This window comes from Lycorma delicatula, chromosome 4 (genome assembly GCF_047948215.1).
Source record: "Lycorma delicatula isolate Av1 chromosome 4, ASM4794821v1, whole genome shotgun sequence".
NCBI classification, from domain to species: domain Eukaryota; kingdom Metazoa; phylum Arthropoda; class Insecta; order Hemiptera; family Fulgoridae; genus Lycorma; species Lycorma delicatula.
Genome location: NC_134458.1, coordinates 48,221,216 through 48,238,078, shown reverse-complemented (window position 1 = coordinate 48,238,078; position 16,863 = coordinate 48,221,216). Strand labels below are relative to the sequence as shown.

The 16,863-nt window shown below is 29.9% G+C and overlaps 2 protein-coding genes across 3 annotated transcripts in view; one reads left to right on the top strand and one right to left on the bottom strand.

The window, feature by feature from the left end:
* Nucleotides 1–13,314, top strand: part of LOC142323356 (small integral membrane protein 12-A) — a 30,016-nt gene extending 16,702 nt beyond the window's left edge. Inside the window, exons 4-5 of the transcript XR_012756089.1 lie at nucleotides 11,672–11,752; nucleotides 13,148–13,314. The gene's annotated coding sequence lies outside the window, so the exon portion shown is untranslated. The remainder of the gene's footprint in view (nucleotides 1–11,671; nucleotides 11,753–13,147) is intronic.
* LOC142323355 (secreted frizzled-related protein 5-like) overlaps nucleotides 5,455–16,863 on the bottom strand; it is a 131,538-nt gene continuing 120,129 nt past the window's right edge. Inside the window, exons 2-4 of one of the 2 annotated variants that reach the window (XM_075362869.1) lie at nucleotides 13,307–13,381; nucleotides 9,853–10,091; nucleotides 5,455–6,394 (exon numbers count right to left, since the gene is read on the bottom strand). In XM_075362869.1, coding sequence (XP_075218984.1) covers nucleotides 6,173–6,394; nucleotides 9,853–10,091; nucleotides 13,307–13,381 — 536 coding nt within the window. In that variant the 3' untranslated portion in view covers nucleotides 5,455–6,172. Of the gene's footprint in view, nucleotides 6,395–9,845; nucleotides 10,092–13,306; nucleotides 13,382–16,863 lie in introns of both variants that reach the window. The other variant, XM_075362870.1, reaches the window with a different exon arrangement.

Below are 16,863 nucleotides of genomic sequence, written 5' to 3'. Positions count from 1 at the left end.
TGAAAATGTTCATGTCATGAGTTTTTTCTTGTGAATGTTTTTGTTCTTGATTTTCTTGTTTAATTTTATCTTATCTGTGGCATCTTCTGATGTAAGGCCAATTTCCTTCAGATCCTCTCTTATTTCTCTGATCCATCTGGATCCTGTCTTGGTGTTTTTCAAGGTGAGATTGTACTGTACTAGCTGCTTCAGAAGTCTTGAATCTTGCATTCTTATGACATTTCCAAAGAATCCTAGTCTCCTCTTACGCATGGTATCAGTGATGGGTTCTAACTCTTTGTACAAGACTTTGTTGGGCACAGTCCACCACTGCCCGTCTTTCTGGTACTTTTGATTGATGCAGGTTCTTCAAATTCTTCTTTTGATTTTCTGGAGTCTGTCTGTCTTTGATTTTTTGTTCAGGTGGAAGAGTGTTTCTCTTGCATAAGTTGATTCTAGTTTTATAACTGCATTGTAGTGTCTTATTTTTATGTTTATTAATAGGCATTTTTTATTGTAAGTGAACCAGGTTCATTTATGTGCTTTAGCTAGTTTGTTTCTTCTTATTTGAATTAAGGTTTTTTCGTTGAGGTTTGTTATTATTTCTCTGAGGTATTTAAATTGGATTACTATTTTGATTTTATTACTGTTTATGCTTACTTCTTCTAACTGTGTGGGTTTTTGGGGCATAATTTCTGTCTTGTTGAGTGGTATTTAGAGGCCAGTTTTATTTGCAGTGTTTTTCGGCCTATTTTTACTTTTGAGAGGCATTTTTCTAGCCATTCCCTCGTTACTGTTAATAGGGCACAGTTGAATAATAGTGGTGAGAACCCATCACCTTCGCGCTGTCCTATTTTGATTTCAAGTGATTTTGAGAGCTCGCCTCTGAATTTTACCTTTGACTTAGTATTTGTGAGAGTCAGTTTTATCATGTTTATTAATTTGGTTTGTAATCCGAGGTGCCGTAGAATTTTTAGTGGGGATTCTTTGTGGATGCAGTCATAAGCTTACTTGAAGTCTACAAATGTTATCACTATGTCTCTGTTTCTTTTCTTGTTGCAATCTATTATTAGCTTGAGACTCATGATCTAGACAGCTCCTTCAGGGTGTGAAACCTTCTGATATTTTCCTTGTTCTTTCTTGAGTTGTGAACCAGTCTTGTTGAGGATGATTCTTGAGAGAATTTTGTTTGTTGTGTTTGAGTGAGATTCCCCTGTAATTGTTAGGGTGGTTTTATCCCTTTGTTTGTGTAGCAGATGGATGAAGGCTGTTGTCCAGTGTTCTGGTAGTTCTTTTTTGATCCAGATATTGACAAGCTGTTGATAAAGGTCAATTTTTATTGATCTTTCTTATTTCCAGATCTTTTCAAAAGTCTGATCTGCTGCTGTTTTGTAATTCTTCATCTCACCCAATGGACTTGGTAGACTTCTTTTATTGAACTCTCCCATCCTTGCGTTCCATTCTGTTCTTTTATTGTGGCAGGGTTGATGTTTTCTGATGGTGTTGTTGTTGAAGATTAGGAGTTCTGTTGGTTCTTCGCAATTTAGGAGTTTATTGAAATATTTAGCTAGGATATCTTAGCGTTGTCTTTATTTTTATGGGCCAGTTTACCGTTTTCATTCTTTATTAGTAGGGTTGAGGGTTTGTATTTTTAGAGCTGATATTTTAAGGTTTTGTAGTAGTCTCTTGACTGTGTTTAGTGAATTTTTCTTGTATTGACTTCAGTGTGTCTTTATGGTGTTGTCTTTTTATTCTCCTTAGGATTCGGGTGGTTTCTTTTCTCTATTTTACTAGATTTTGGAAGATGTTTCTGATTTTTTATGTCTTTTTTCCACTGTTTCATTGCATTTGCTGTTCCTCCTTTGATGTTTATTATGGGATTTTATTGGGGCTAATTCTTCTGCGATTTGCTTAAGGTTGTCTAGATCTTCGAGTTTACCTGTGATAGCTTTTTTGGTTGTTTTGTGATAATTTTCATTCTTGATTAGTTGGGTAGGGTCTATTTTTCTTTTAGATTTAGTGGTTTGGTTTTGTTGCTTTCTTTGGGGAGTAAATTTAATTTTAATTTTGATTATGTAGTGGTCTGAGCATGTGTCTACTCAGAGGAGGACTTTTGTGTTGTAGATCTCTTTGTGGTTGTGTTTGGCATGAAGACATGGTCTAGTTGCCATTCTCCTTTAGTATAGTCGGGGTGTCCAGGTTTTACGTTTTTGAGGTTTCCTCTTGAATTGTGTACAGAGTGGCGCATGAAATAATCAACATTTGGTTTTGTTAAAAAATAATTATTTGAATCGCAGTACAGTAAAGTAAAATACAGTGTCTTTACTATATACCTGGAGATTATGTTCTGCTTATCACATATTAAATATAACTACCACCACATCTAGCAACTTCTTCAACACCAACCCCAATGTTAATTACTTGACAACACATATCCTTGGTTATCTCATTGCACGCCTCAAAGATTAGCACTTGCAGTTCCATCACTGTACGAAGATGTTTGGGGAAAATCTTTTCCTTTAGAATTCCTCAAAGAAAATAATCACATGGATTCAAATCAGGACTGTTTGTGAGCCAGTTCTATCTACACGCAAAACAATTAGGAAATTGTTAAGAATCGATTAGGAAATAGCGCACTCTGAAAGAGAAGAAACAAATATTCATGAACTGCTGTCACTTCTGCCAGCATAACCTAAACAATTATTGCTAAAACAAATGTTGGATCATCTTGTGCACCACCCTGTAGATTTTGAGATTAGGTTGTGGTCTCTGCAGAGATCGACGAGTCTCTTGTCCATTTTTGTTTGTTTTCTTTTGGGCAGGCCATTTTCTGATGATGTCGTGGTATCTTCTTTCTTTGCCTAGTTGACTATTGAAGTCTCCGATTAAGTGTTTAACATGGTTTTTGGGAATGTTATTTATAGTCAGGTCGAGTACATCCCAGAACTTTCTGTTTCTTTATATTTTTTGGAGAATTATTTTTATTATTAGTAATTTATAACATATTCTTAATAAAATCTTAGGATGATATAAATTAAGTCCTGAATAATACCATTTCATGTTAGTGTTTATTTTCAGTAGATTTCAAGTAAATCATTTCTTCACCACTGATAATATGATTAAGAAATCTACCAGTATTAAAATGACAAAATCTTATTCAATTTCTAACCTATATAAAATTATGGATCTGAAAACAGAGCCATTTGGTGTTTGCAGGTCAACATTCAAGTCTAAACGATAGTTTCTGTTGTCGATCACAATTGCTCATTTAATACTACCCTGGAGAATGCAGATTTTAAGCTTGAATTTCCATGGACATGACTAGAATTATTGAAAATTTAGAATACCAGGAAGCAAATTCCCAGTATATTTGCAGATAAAATAATGCACCCTCTACTATATTGTTGCTACTTATCATAAAATATACTGTTTGCATGTGTGTGGCTCATTTTCATAATAATATGCCAAATAAACATCGATTTTAAACTTATTTGAACTTCTGATAGTTTTCCTATGGATAAATCTCTGTCGAATAATCAATCATGAGGTACAAAAAAAAGTCCTTATATCAATTTAGTTAAATATTTAATACACAAGAAATTATTTTATCAAGTACATTCTGTGACATTTTTACATGCAAGTTCCTGAATTTAAATAACCATAAATGCATTTAGTGTTCTTTATTAAAATTATAATTAAAAAATGTAAGTTGGGTACCATGTTTCTATGTATAGATACAATTTAGTCAACAGTATTTAACTCCATAATTGCTCTTAATATCAGGATGTGCCTGATAGCCTAAGAGATAAGATTATATAGAGCACACATGTACTTTTAAGTCCATTTGTAGATTGTAAATTATTAAGTGTTAGAACCATCACATTTTTTCATTAAAATGTTCTTTCACCATTGGTCTGTTCATTAATGAGTTAAATACACTTCACATCAAACTGGGTATGTTGGTATAGATAGATATTAATTTTGGTTATAATTATTTAAAAACTGAAAAAATATGAAAATATTTTGAAAGAAATAGAAATATTGGACTAAGGATTACATATAAACTTTTTTACAGTTATTTCATAATAGTTTTCCTGTTGTTAAAAGTTTATAATTGCAATTATGATTGCAACATTAGTCATCAGGTTTGTATTTTGGATTGTTGTATGTTTTCTGCTCATTTTATTTTAGTAATGAACATTAAACCAAAATAACATCAAACTCATTTATGGTTTGAAATATACTGCTACTGGTGTATGCTAAAACTACTTTGGGTCGCAATGTTACTAACATGAAGTTTTGTGAAGAATTTGTAAATATTTTGACATTCTATAAACAGCCAAAAGAAGAAATTTGTATATTTGAGGCATGTCACAAGAAGGAAAAAGTATTCACAGCTATGCTAATGTTCAGGAATGGTTTTACTGTAGCATAAATTAATTTCTTAGAAAATTTCTGTACAAGATGAAATCTCTAATAATATTCAATCTCAAACATGAAGGAGTACATTAAGAAAAATAATAATATTAATGTTTATGATAATTAATAACAGTGTTTTCAGTATGTTACAAAATATATAGCTTTACATTTATAAAATTAGATATGCAGTTAAGAAGTTATTACAGCTAAAGGATCATCTTCGTAGCAACTGTAAGAAGGTTTCCTTTTACTCTTTTTATAAGGAAATTCTGTATTGGTATCAGAAGATGTTGGTATCATTAAATCATTTGGCCTTCAATACAATATTCTTACTGGAGTATTATACTGGTTTAATCTGCTAAAGATGTATTCTTTTTTTAATAGAACTCAATAAATTCATTACTTTAACATGACTAATTTTTCTCAAAGTTCTTATACAAAATATAATATTTATGAATTAAAAAAAAAAAAAAAAAAAAAAACCAGTAGAAGTAATGTAGCAATTATCAAGCATTTTAAATTTAACTGATTTTTCCTGTTACTAGAACTATAGGATACTTACCTCTTGCTCTGCAGGAATGTATGAGATATCAACGAATTAGTTTTGTAATTTATTCAAATGCTTTATCTATTTTCTATACAGATCTTTTATACAGATATTTTCTTCATAGAATGGCATATTGAGTTAAAATCTAACTCTTGACTGTATAACTGAAGCAGCTTTTACATTATTATCAGTGTTTGCAATGTAGCTACAAAATTCTAATTTAATTTAAAAACAGATTTTTTTTAGGGAAAGGTATACATTATAATTCAATTACAAAAGTATTTACAGATCTAAAGTACTATCACTAAATAATTAATTTGTTAATTGTTAAAGATATCAATTTAAAATATCACAGGCTAATAAATTGTAATTCATTAATAAATTGTAAAATTTTTCTTCTTTTTTTATGAGACTGTTAAATTCCAGAAAATATTCATACAAAAAATAATTATTATTGTATTTTTACATATACAATATGAAATAAAATCAGGCTTGTTTAAATTCGGACAAATGAGTTATGACAATTTATTTATCACCCAAGTCACTGATATTTTACAAAGGTCTTAATTATTAATAAGGTAATTTTATAACTTATATAATATAACAATACAATATCCTATGTATATATACAAGTAAAACATGCAAATTATATAATAATTATTGTCCAGTAGGCTATACAATATTAATGCTAGTAAATTTGTTGCGTATGTGAAAATAAAAAAAAAAATTAGTTATGGTATTTAAATTATTAAGAAAATAAACTTAAACAGGGAAGGAAGGTTTTCAGTAATGAAATTTTTGTTATTTTCTGCTATTTATTTGTTTGAATAATCTAATATGTTTTATGCATAGTAATAAAGTAAAATAAGAATGAAAAAAGTAATAATGTGTTTCTGTGAGGCTGCATCTAGCAGGTATTGTAAGTTATTGCAGTGATATATATGATAATTATTGTTTGTTAAATGTCAAAATGCCTTCGTTTATTTGTATAACTTATCTATTTTTTCAAAATAAATTATTCTGTAATGTTTTCCATGATCATATCGATTAGAGTGTTGTGTGCAATAGAAATTATTACAATAAAAAATTTATCAAGTTTTATTCAATCTATGTCCTCTAAAAATTTATTTTCTAAAATAATGTCCAGTCTTCTTTACAGTAAGCAGATACTGTAAACCATTATTTCTTATTTATTACATTCTTGTATTTATAAGTACTGTTATCTTATTAAGTGATGGCTTTTGGTTTCGTTTTTGTTTTAGATTTGCCACGTCTTCTTCGTGCAGTTAATTTTTGTGTTACACTTTTAACATCACTGCCTTTGTTGTTCTGTATCACAAAAGATCCGGTTCCATTGGCTTTAAATGTTTTTCCGATCACAGAGTGTGAAACCAGTTTTGGATCTGTACAGTTCAGTTTTTTGAACATCCGAACAGCTTTCTTAAATGGCTGAAACAAAATTAAAAACAAAAACTGTTTAATTTTGCTTAGTAATCTATGACTTTGTATATCTATGTTAACTCTGTCATCCTAGTATCATTTTTTTCTGTATTAATTTATACATTAAAAATAAAACTTTTTTATTCTGTTTCTAATGATATATGAGTGATATTTCTAAAGTAAAGACCGCTGGGAAATTTCTCTCCTTAAGGTTGGTGATCTTTTATCATTCATGGCCATGCTAGTAATGTACACACTGCATTGTTGTCTGTAAGTTGTTTCATTGTAGTATCTTTGATTAGATGTGAGTTATTACGTTATAAAATGAGTAGGAAAATCGATGTTGCCACCAACTGTGAAACATGTGGAGTCATATGTTTTTTGAACCATCAAAACTTTAAGCCGGGTGAAATTCATAGGCGGCTGGTTGTGGTGATAATGTAATGAATGAAAGAAATGTCTGAAAATGGTGGGAAAGGTTTAGAATTAATTAAAGGTAACAGAATTAATGTGCATGATGAACGTTCTGGGAGGCCCTCGATAATCACCGAGGACTTGTTAAAGCGCGTCGATGATGAAATCAGAAAAGATTGTCACCCAACAATTTACGACCTGGCCCTTATTTTTCCTGATATTTCAAGAGTTGTTAATGGTCACATTGTTTATGACCATTTAGGCTTCAGAAAGGTTTGTGCACATTGGGTGCCGCACGTCTTGTTGGAACATCACAAAAAAATCTGAATGGGATCTGCTGAGGAATTTGTGATGCACTACACAGGAAAATGTGATGAGTTCCTTAATTCAATTCTTACTGGTGATGAAATGGATTTCGTATTACACGCCAGAGAGAAAACAGCAGTCAAGTGAATGGCGTCATCCTCAATCACCAACCAGACCAACAAAGGTCAAGTCACAACCATTTGGGTGCAAACTGATGACCACAGTCTTTTGGGATCAGTTTCGCATACTGCTGATTGATTTCATGCCACGTGAAACAACTATAAATGTAGAAGCCTACTGCAAAACTCTTCATAAGTTAAGCACGCCATTCAAAATCGGCAACATGAGCGGGTGACCGACGGCATCGTCCTGCTGCACAATAATGCAACGTCCACATGTTGCGGGTCCGACACGTGATCTACTGAGAACATTTGGATGGGAAATTTATGATCACCCATCACAGTCTGGACTTAGTTCCTTCTGATTAACATTTGTTTTGGAAATTAAAAGAATTTTTGAGTGGTTAGCAATTTTCAGGTGACGATGAACTTAAAAATGCTGTTAATCAGTGGCTAAATAGACTGGCAGCAGATGAATACGACAAGGGTGTATTGAAGCTGGTGTATCGCTATGACAAATGTCTTAATTCATGTGGCGGTTATATAGAGAGGTAGTGTAAAGAGAAGTTTAAAAGAAATAAAAAATATTTATAAAGTTTTCAGAATAAATTTTTTTTACAATGAAATGGTCTTTACTTTAGAGATAACTTCTCGTATTTATAGTAATTATACTTGGAGGTTTATAGAAACACAAGTGTAATATAAAATGATTCAATATTACTCAAACTCGTTTTATATGGTGATACCAATGCATATATCACATTGTAAATAATAACATTATGACAAAATACTGAACTATAATCTAAGAAGAATTAGTTTACAATCGCTAAAAAATTATTTAAAGAAAAAGATGCTGAATAATTTCATTTGTTTTATTATACACTTTCTAGTGTCATTCTTTTGCTGTATATAAAAAAAAGAAGATTTTTATTAGGAGAAGATTTAAACCTTGAAAATTATCCTGGATACATCACCTACTATTACCTACTATTACTTGATAAGTTTTAGAAGTTTAATAAAAATTGTTAGAGCTGTTTTAGTGAATACAGCTCTAGTGCAGATAAATCCACTTGGAGTCTTGAATCCACTTGATATCATAAAGAAAACTTAATTTAATTTTATGATTTAATTTCCATGTATGGCTAAAACCTGTGGGTAGATATATAAACACAGGCATTGTCAGTCACTTTTTAACCTATGTAAAAAAAAGGATGTGTGACCTATGTAATTACAAGGTACTTGAAAATCTGAAAAAATAGGTTTTGTTTTATACCTTTGATATGCCACCCTCAAATGGAGGAGTCTGAGTGAGTGGTTTGTAGTTCAGTTGGATGTTTCCGAACATCAGACAGTTCTGGGAATTGGTAAGGGTTTCCATAAGGAGGTTTTTGTATGTTGTTTGGTAACTTTGTAGTATTTGGAGGAAAACCAGATTGTTGAACATTTTGAGATGGTTGATGCAGAGTTGTATCAGTAGTGTGCTGCTTCCATCCTGGGTATAAACAGAGCTGTTTGGTGCAGAGTTTTTTTATGTTTGCTGCCTTGATAAAACCCTTTACACTTTTTGGTATCTCATTTTGTGGTCTGTCGTTGGGTAGTATAATCTATCTCTTGCTAGCAAGAGATAGATGATAACGACACCTTTCACCTTTCTACTACAACCTTAATCCCTTTCTCCCTGGGATGATCTATTTTGGATGAGGTCACTGGTTCTGTTCTAAGGACATGATCTTTAACAGGTACTATGGTCCTTGGAATTTGTGTGGTTTAACTGAGGCAGCTTTGCTTTTTAACCCATCCAGGGACTCTGATTTTTTTTCTAGTGGCTGTTCCATAACTTCAGCCTGGGACTGAGTCCCTTATCAGATAAAGCCAAGCCTCGTAATTCCCCATGACACATACACACACACACACACACACACACACACACACAACACATACACATTTATACTGACATCACTCTATATAAAAAAAAATATTTAGTTGTGGTCATAATCATAATTTAATAAAAACAGTTATGTGAATATTTTCTTGATAACCCTTATATAAGTATAATTTGCATAATAGTGAATTTTTTAATTCCACGAACAGTTAATTTAACTGAAATCTTCATAGAAATACAATTATATGTTTTAATTTTCTTAGATATTGTATTTATTTACAACAAATAATGTGGGTCTGGGTGGTTCATACCAATACTCACTGGACACATTGCTGAATATATATTACTTAACATTTTTTCTCTTTTTTTTCAAGTAGCATTGATTGCCATGATAATAACAGTTAATAACTACCCACAGTATTCTTTAATTTTTGATGATCTACTGGAACCAGTTTATTCAACATGGTTTTGGATGTTGGCATTTTGTCTTTCTTTTGCATCTTTCAATTTCCAGTGTTATGGTAGGACTGGTTGATGATTCTTACAGGTAGGTTTAGAACCCTCTGGAAGATATAGTAAAGGACTTCTGCTCTGGGGCTCCAGTCCTGGCTTCAGAAATCCTTGATTATGTGAGCATCTATTTTAATTCTTAAATTTTGTGAAATGGTGTAATTATTAAATGTACTGTATATTGTGTTTAAATATATGCTATTTTAATTATCTATATAGGAAATTTTACCTTTTACCTTTGAATTTTTTGCAGCCCACGGCATTATGAATGTAGGGACTAGCTTTGAATCCCGAAATACTCCCATTATAAGGAACATTCCTCGATTGGATTTGGTCTTCTCTTCACAGCAAAGATCAATTGGATCTAAACTCATCACAGGGTGTCTTAATTTCCCTCCTCCTCCTCCTTTTAGTACTTTAGCTTTCTTGCATGTTAAGTGCAGCTTCTTTACTCGTTTGAACTTGGCTCGCAGTGCTGTATAAATTATTAAAAGTTTAATAATTTAATTCTAGTAACACATACTACTTTTCTTATAATTATTATCTATTTATATAGAAATAACAGGCTGGTGCCCAATAATAGTTACTTTTTAGATTTTGGTAATAATTATTGTTTATAAAATAAATTAGATTTTTTTCAAAGCTTAATTGTGATAAATCTGTGCTTCAAAAAATCCCTAAGAATAAAAGTATATCCTTTTATTTTTATGAGATGTAGATTACAGACAGATTATCAAACCAAGCTGTTGAGAAAATTTGTGAGAGAGCAGTATTGCCGAACATATTACATCTGAAAAAGAAAATGAATAAAAAGCAGACTAAATAAATAAATTATATTTCAAAATCTGTAATTTAATCTAAAGTTATTCTATGTAAACTTAAAGTGTCAACTTTACTCTTAAGTTTACATGGGACACAGTGCTCCATGGTGGATGGTAACATCTCCGCTTTTCATCCAAAAGGTATCAATTTTAAATTCCAGCCAAGCTTGAATTTTTCCCACATTCCTGTAGACATGCCTAGAGTTCGTATAGTTGAATTAATTAACTAAAAAAAATCTTTGATTAAGATCTATGGAATTCAATCATTTACTCATATCACTAAGATCAAATTTGAAATAACATTGTGTTAGCACTGCTTTTGACCACACAAATGTAAGCATCAAAATGCAAATTTAATGACATTGCTTTCTACAGTATGTTACTTCAGTAACCATTATATTCACCCATGCTAACTGTGTGTGTGTGTGTGTGTGTGTGTGTGTATATATATATGAATTTTTTTTTTTTAATTTTACTCACCATTTATTGTTGTAATGTCATCATTGTGCTTTATTAATTTCCTTAATAACTAAATGATGATATAATTTAAAATAACAGCTGATGCTTGATTCAACTGTTACATATTTATTTACTGGTTGATTGTAACTTTGTATTTCAGTGATCTCAATTCTATATTTGGTTTAAGAATTTTATATGTTTCTGTCTTCAGGCCATATATTTTTTATGTAAAAAAAGGACTTTCTGGTATCATTATTGTCGGATTATTTACTGCAGAATATATTCCGCTTGTTATTTGTTGTGGTCTTCTCTGTGGACATTCTTAATGTACAGATTGTGATGTTATTGAAAGCAAATATATTGTAGCACATGTTTATTGATATGAAAATGATACTAGTGATAAGTTTTTGATTAAAACTTACATTATTATTATTATTATTTTTTTAGCGAGATAACTGATGAAAAGTATGTTTGAGTAGTGAAAGTGTTTTGAAATGGACATAAAACCTGTTATATCTAAAATTGATTCAGTTCATCTATCATTTCTTATAAGTATTTTAATTTTATAGTATGTATGTGGATGCTTCCATTAATTTTTTATATATTTATGAGTGTGTACATAGAGAACACACCAATCAGATACCTATTTGTTAAACAATTGCAATGTTCTATTTCCTGCTAATTTTCTTTTTATTATACTATAGATTTACATTGTTTAAGAAAGTACAAGTAAATTAAATATTTTTTCATGTTGTATGTATTTCATTTTTTGCAGTTGTCAAATATGGGATCTGAAGATAAAAATGTAAAAAAATTGATTGCAAGAAATTGAAATTTTGAAGTTTGGATAGGCAAGGTAAACATTTTTTCTACGCTTTTTTTTTGTGGTATAATGTAAATAATTAAAATTCATTTTTTATTCATTATTTATTTAATATTATATAAGCTGTTGCAGAAGCAATCTTTTTGCTGACTAAGAAAAACAAAAATCTAATTGAAGGAATTATGTATTAAATGCATTAATAATACAGCCTGAACCAGCATGATAATATTTATGTATACAATATGTATATTTATTGTCGATGTGCTTTAATTTATTTGATGATATATTTATATATTTGTTTTGATTACAAGGTCATCATCAAGTTAACTGCTTTAGAACTGGAGAGTGGTAGGTAATAATTTAAAATTTACGTAATCTAAATGAAAAAAAAAAAAATACAACTGATATTTATGTTTTTGTATTAAATGTGGTCATCTACAAGTGATAATGTGAGTTAGATATTTAATGATACAATAGCTCTATTAGATTTGTGATAGTTAAATCTTTCTTTTTTAATCTTGGATCCTTGCCATTATAAATTCAACGTAAAAAAATATCAAATATAATCATAGTCAACATAGTTTATAAAGTTAATAACTGATCATCAATGTTATTTTTTTTGAACACCTGTTTTACTGTACGATATTTACTCTTTCGTTTATGATTTTATAGTTCTTCATAAATATGATGTGTAATCGTGAAAATTTCACTTAATTTATTAAATCAAATTATCTATGTGTTTGATCTGTCTTGATCATTTATTTAAATTAAAGTAATGTTACATGTTTTTATACAGTATCTATTTTAGCATAGCTGGGTCTTAAATAGAAAGTTTTTTGCTGATTTCACCTTCTAGCCTGTACTTCCAGATAATAAACTTGAATAGTGACTGACTAAATGAAACTAAAAGCTGTTGCTGAACTGTGCAAAATTAACTTGGAAGTTACAAAACATGATTTGAAACTTATGAATGAATTTGAATATAATTAACTGATGTCAAGGTGAACAAAATTGCTGAATTCACTCGTATGGAGAAAGCATTGCATGAACAGAAGATAAAATTTGATACTGTTAGATGTGGAGGGACAGAATCACATAGTATGGTGAATATTGGGACTGAGTGAGATTTACTGCAGGAAGAAATATGTTATAGAAACAGATGAAAACTAATAAAAATTTTTCTCAGAAGTTTTTACCTGAAATTACAATAATTTAAGCTCTAATGATGTAGTTTAATACATAATCAGATTAAAACTAACCACCTATAGTAATTTGCTACTAATAAACACAAAAATCATATAATGAAAGGGCACTTTGCATTGTTTAACTTTTGATTTTTGAACACCAGTTTACTAAATGCACCTAATTTATTTATTCTTATTTGACACACTACATCTTTCTAGGATTCTACATCTTATGATGTTTCAGGTGATATGGAACCATCAGATTTTTACCATCTTATTTAGGACCCATCGTATGTTTTTAAAAGAAAACTAAATCTGCCGCATGATGGTACTTTTCACTATTTAAAAGCTTTGTATTAAATTACATTGCTTAAAGAAAAATTCTTATTTTTATTCTACTCACCGAAATCAGCTCTGCAAAAATTGTCTAAAATATTTTCATATGTTTCAACTTGATTACATACTTGACACCTTTCTCCTGAAAATAAAATTACAGATTTTAAAACGGATTTGTGAAAATCAACAATATAATTTAAAAACAAAAAAATTGATATGAAAACAGTGAGGGGTATTAAAATGAACATTGATTTTTGTTTTACTGTCTAACTTCAGGAGAGTTCATTGAAATCTTCTACAGAGGAACAGTAGTAATTTTACTTCATTAGGCTGATAATTAATAAATAAATCTAACAAACTTTGTGGGTGATCATCCAAAAAATCCTTCTCTTCCTTTGCTCTCAATTAATCTTTTTATTTGTTTTCATTTGGTTGATATTTAGCTCTGTAATATAGATTTTTAGTTACTAACAGATTAAAAATAAATATTAACTACATTGTATAATTTAATAACTGTTCTTTAAATTATTGGTTAACTTAGAATCACATTACTGAGTTTTGTTTTTTCTATAAGTGCTGTTCTTTTGTTTGAAATTTCTTTAAGAGTACAAGAAATAGATAGCAAAGACAAAATGTAAGATTTTTTAATTTAAATCATAGCCTAAATCAATACTTTTTGGTATAATGATTGGCAATGAAAATAATTTAAAAGTGTAAACTTTTGAATCGGTAATACAAATCAAAGTTTTTAATAAAATGATTTTAATAACTCGCCTTAAACTATTTTCAGTGGTTTTTACGACCATCTTCAGTGAAGATTGAAATGGAAAATGTTATTAATTACCTAATTCAAAACATTTTCAACCTTTTTGTGGCCATCTTCAGTTCTATCTTTATTAAGTTGCTAAAAATCTTTTATTATAACATTTTCTTTGTTTTATCAGTTCAAAAGTTCATATTTTTAAACTGTAGTCTTTATAAGTATTGGATTTTTATTTCTTAGATTTTCTGTGTGGAAATTGGTTATCAACTTTTGGTATCTTTCTACTATTATTTGTCCCATTTATTTCATTAATATTTCAATAAATTAACACTTGGAATTCCTAATAGGAATAGTAATAATTAATTCAATTTGAAAAAATAATTTTTTAACACATTTTGTTTCCTCTTGTTATTTTTTTAATAATATAGATAGAAGTTTTTATGGAAAATTTTGAAGCCAATTGATAAGTAATCACTAATTAACATCAATTTAATCCCGTCATTATTATTGTTTAAGTACATTAACTATTGGTGGTGCCATATTGTAATATCACTATTATTCAACAATGCTTTAATCAGGAGTTTTGTAAATTCCCAAAATTGAAAATACAGTTAACCTTAGTTTTACCAGAGTAACTAAATACTATTGTGATTATTTTATAATTAACTTTGAATTATTAAAAAAATTTATAAAAAATCATTAAATCATTGGATTTATTTATTTTATTTATTTATTGGAAACATATGGATTTGATATGTAATGAAGCTTGAAGTGATGTGTTATAGAAGTATATAATGTGATATTATCTGCTTTATTATTGAGATTACATTTGTAATATATCTTCAGTACAAATGTTACAAAACAGGGTTTAAACTTAGTTTTTTTTAACTGCAATTATCTGAAATTTGTTGGGAACTGCATTTCTGTATTATTATAAATGGTAATATAAATTATAATATAATATTATTATAATTGTAATGTAATTATAATATAAATTCAAAATTTGATTTGATAAATACAAGAGTGTATATGTGTTGAACTAAACTAAAACTGGAAATATATTTGCAAATTGTAATCGTTTTTTTGAACTTCAAATTAATTAATTAACCATAATTTAATAAATTATGCCTTTTAATTTCTTTATAAAAGAAAATAAATTTATTTTCATCGCAACAAATGTTATTTACTTTTTTATTCAAATTAGATGTTTACAGTTTGTCTTTTGAATTGAATTTCGATTAATGTATTTTAGGATGTAGTTTTTATAACTATTTTTGTTTATTGTATGTTTAAAGAAGATATAACAGTCTTTCAGTATATTGCTATTTATTTCTTAAGTCGAATTAATAGTTATTTTTTACGTCATGATGTTGCCGTTCGGTTACGTCTGATTAGCGATCCGGTACCTAGGGTCTCGTCAGAAGTTTATTTTATATCGGATGCACAGGAGTCACAAAAATATCCGGCGATGACCGGACAGGATCAAATAAGAACAGAAGTCTTCTGGCGAATATAAGTCGCGGCTGCGAGATCGGGTATGTATTAGCTATCAGCAGGTGGTCTCGGGAACGGTCCGTAGTTCATAGCGTTTTCTTCCACGGTACACCGCATTACCATAAAATCTTAACATTTCATACGGTGTTGCGATTGTAACTCGTAAACTTTTATATCGACCGATATGAAGTTTTATATCGATGGTGGTGTTAACTGTCATATATATGCAAGCCCACTCTCTCCCTGACATCTATATTGTCCTGTTCAACTCGACCCACATGCCGGCTTTAGTAATTAATTTAACTGTGTTTGCACGCACGAACGTTCACGGTACCCCTGCCCGCATTTTTATTTTCTCCACAGATATTCTTATCGACACCTATCTGCGTATATAAAGGTGCGTCCACTTTGTACTTGTATCACGTATCCGTATCATCTTTTTGTTGCAAACGGTGATACGACCTGTATCACCTGCATGTTTTATTACGGGTAAAAAAAAACAAATCTTAATTTAAGGTGATAAAAACTTACCCGTATTTTTTATCGCGTTATAATTCGTGTATTATATCCTTTGCTATAGTTACGGGAAGAAGATACAGTTAAAAGTATAAATATACCTTAAGATAATTCATATCGGTGATAAATAACGATAAGACGATCTTCATTTCAAAATTGAAAAAACTGTATCGATGAGACCTAGAGCAGTTTCGATTTTCAATAATTTGTATTACTGAACATTACAAAAGTTGTGTATTTGTAAACGGTGGATTTCGTTTTATTTAAAGGTTTGATGCCTGTCTATTTAACTTTCAACTCGCGTTGTATTCGTCTGTAAACTACGCTAGTAGAGTATTTTTGTGCATGAGATGTTAGACTGATGATGCGGTATTTCTCACATTTATCTAATCTTTCTTTCTTTGGTATGGTAACAATTTAAAGCTAATGGCACTTTTCCAGTATCATAAATTCTACCTATAAATCTACATAGATATCCAGTCACGAATCATTTAACTATGTTTAATTCAGAGGGTATTTCATCTACCCCTACCGTCTTATTCTAGTTTAAATCTTTCAGTATCTTTGTAATTCGCATCTAAAAATAGTCTCTTCTGAGATTATCATCAATTTCTCTTTTCCCCTCCAACACTTCTTCATATAATTTCCCCTCAATGTATTTTTACCATCGCTTGTTAACTCTTTCTTCTCTCCAGCAGGGGCCGTTCATGTATTATGTAAGCACTTTTTTAGTGATTTTTAGCCGTCTTCTGTATTATAAGGGAATATCAAACAATCCCTTGCTTATATAAAATTTCTACGTTTATTTTTAAAATTTATTGATTAAATTAAGGGTTATAGATTTAGCGTCC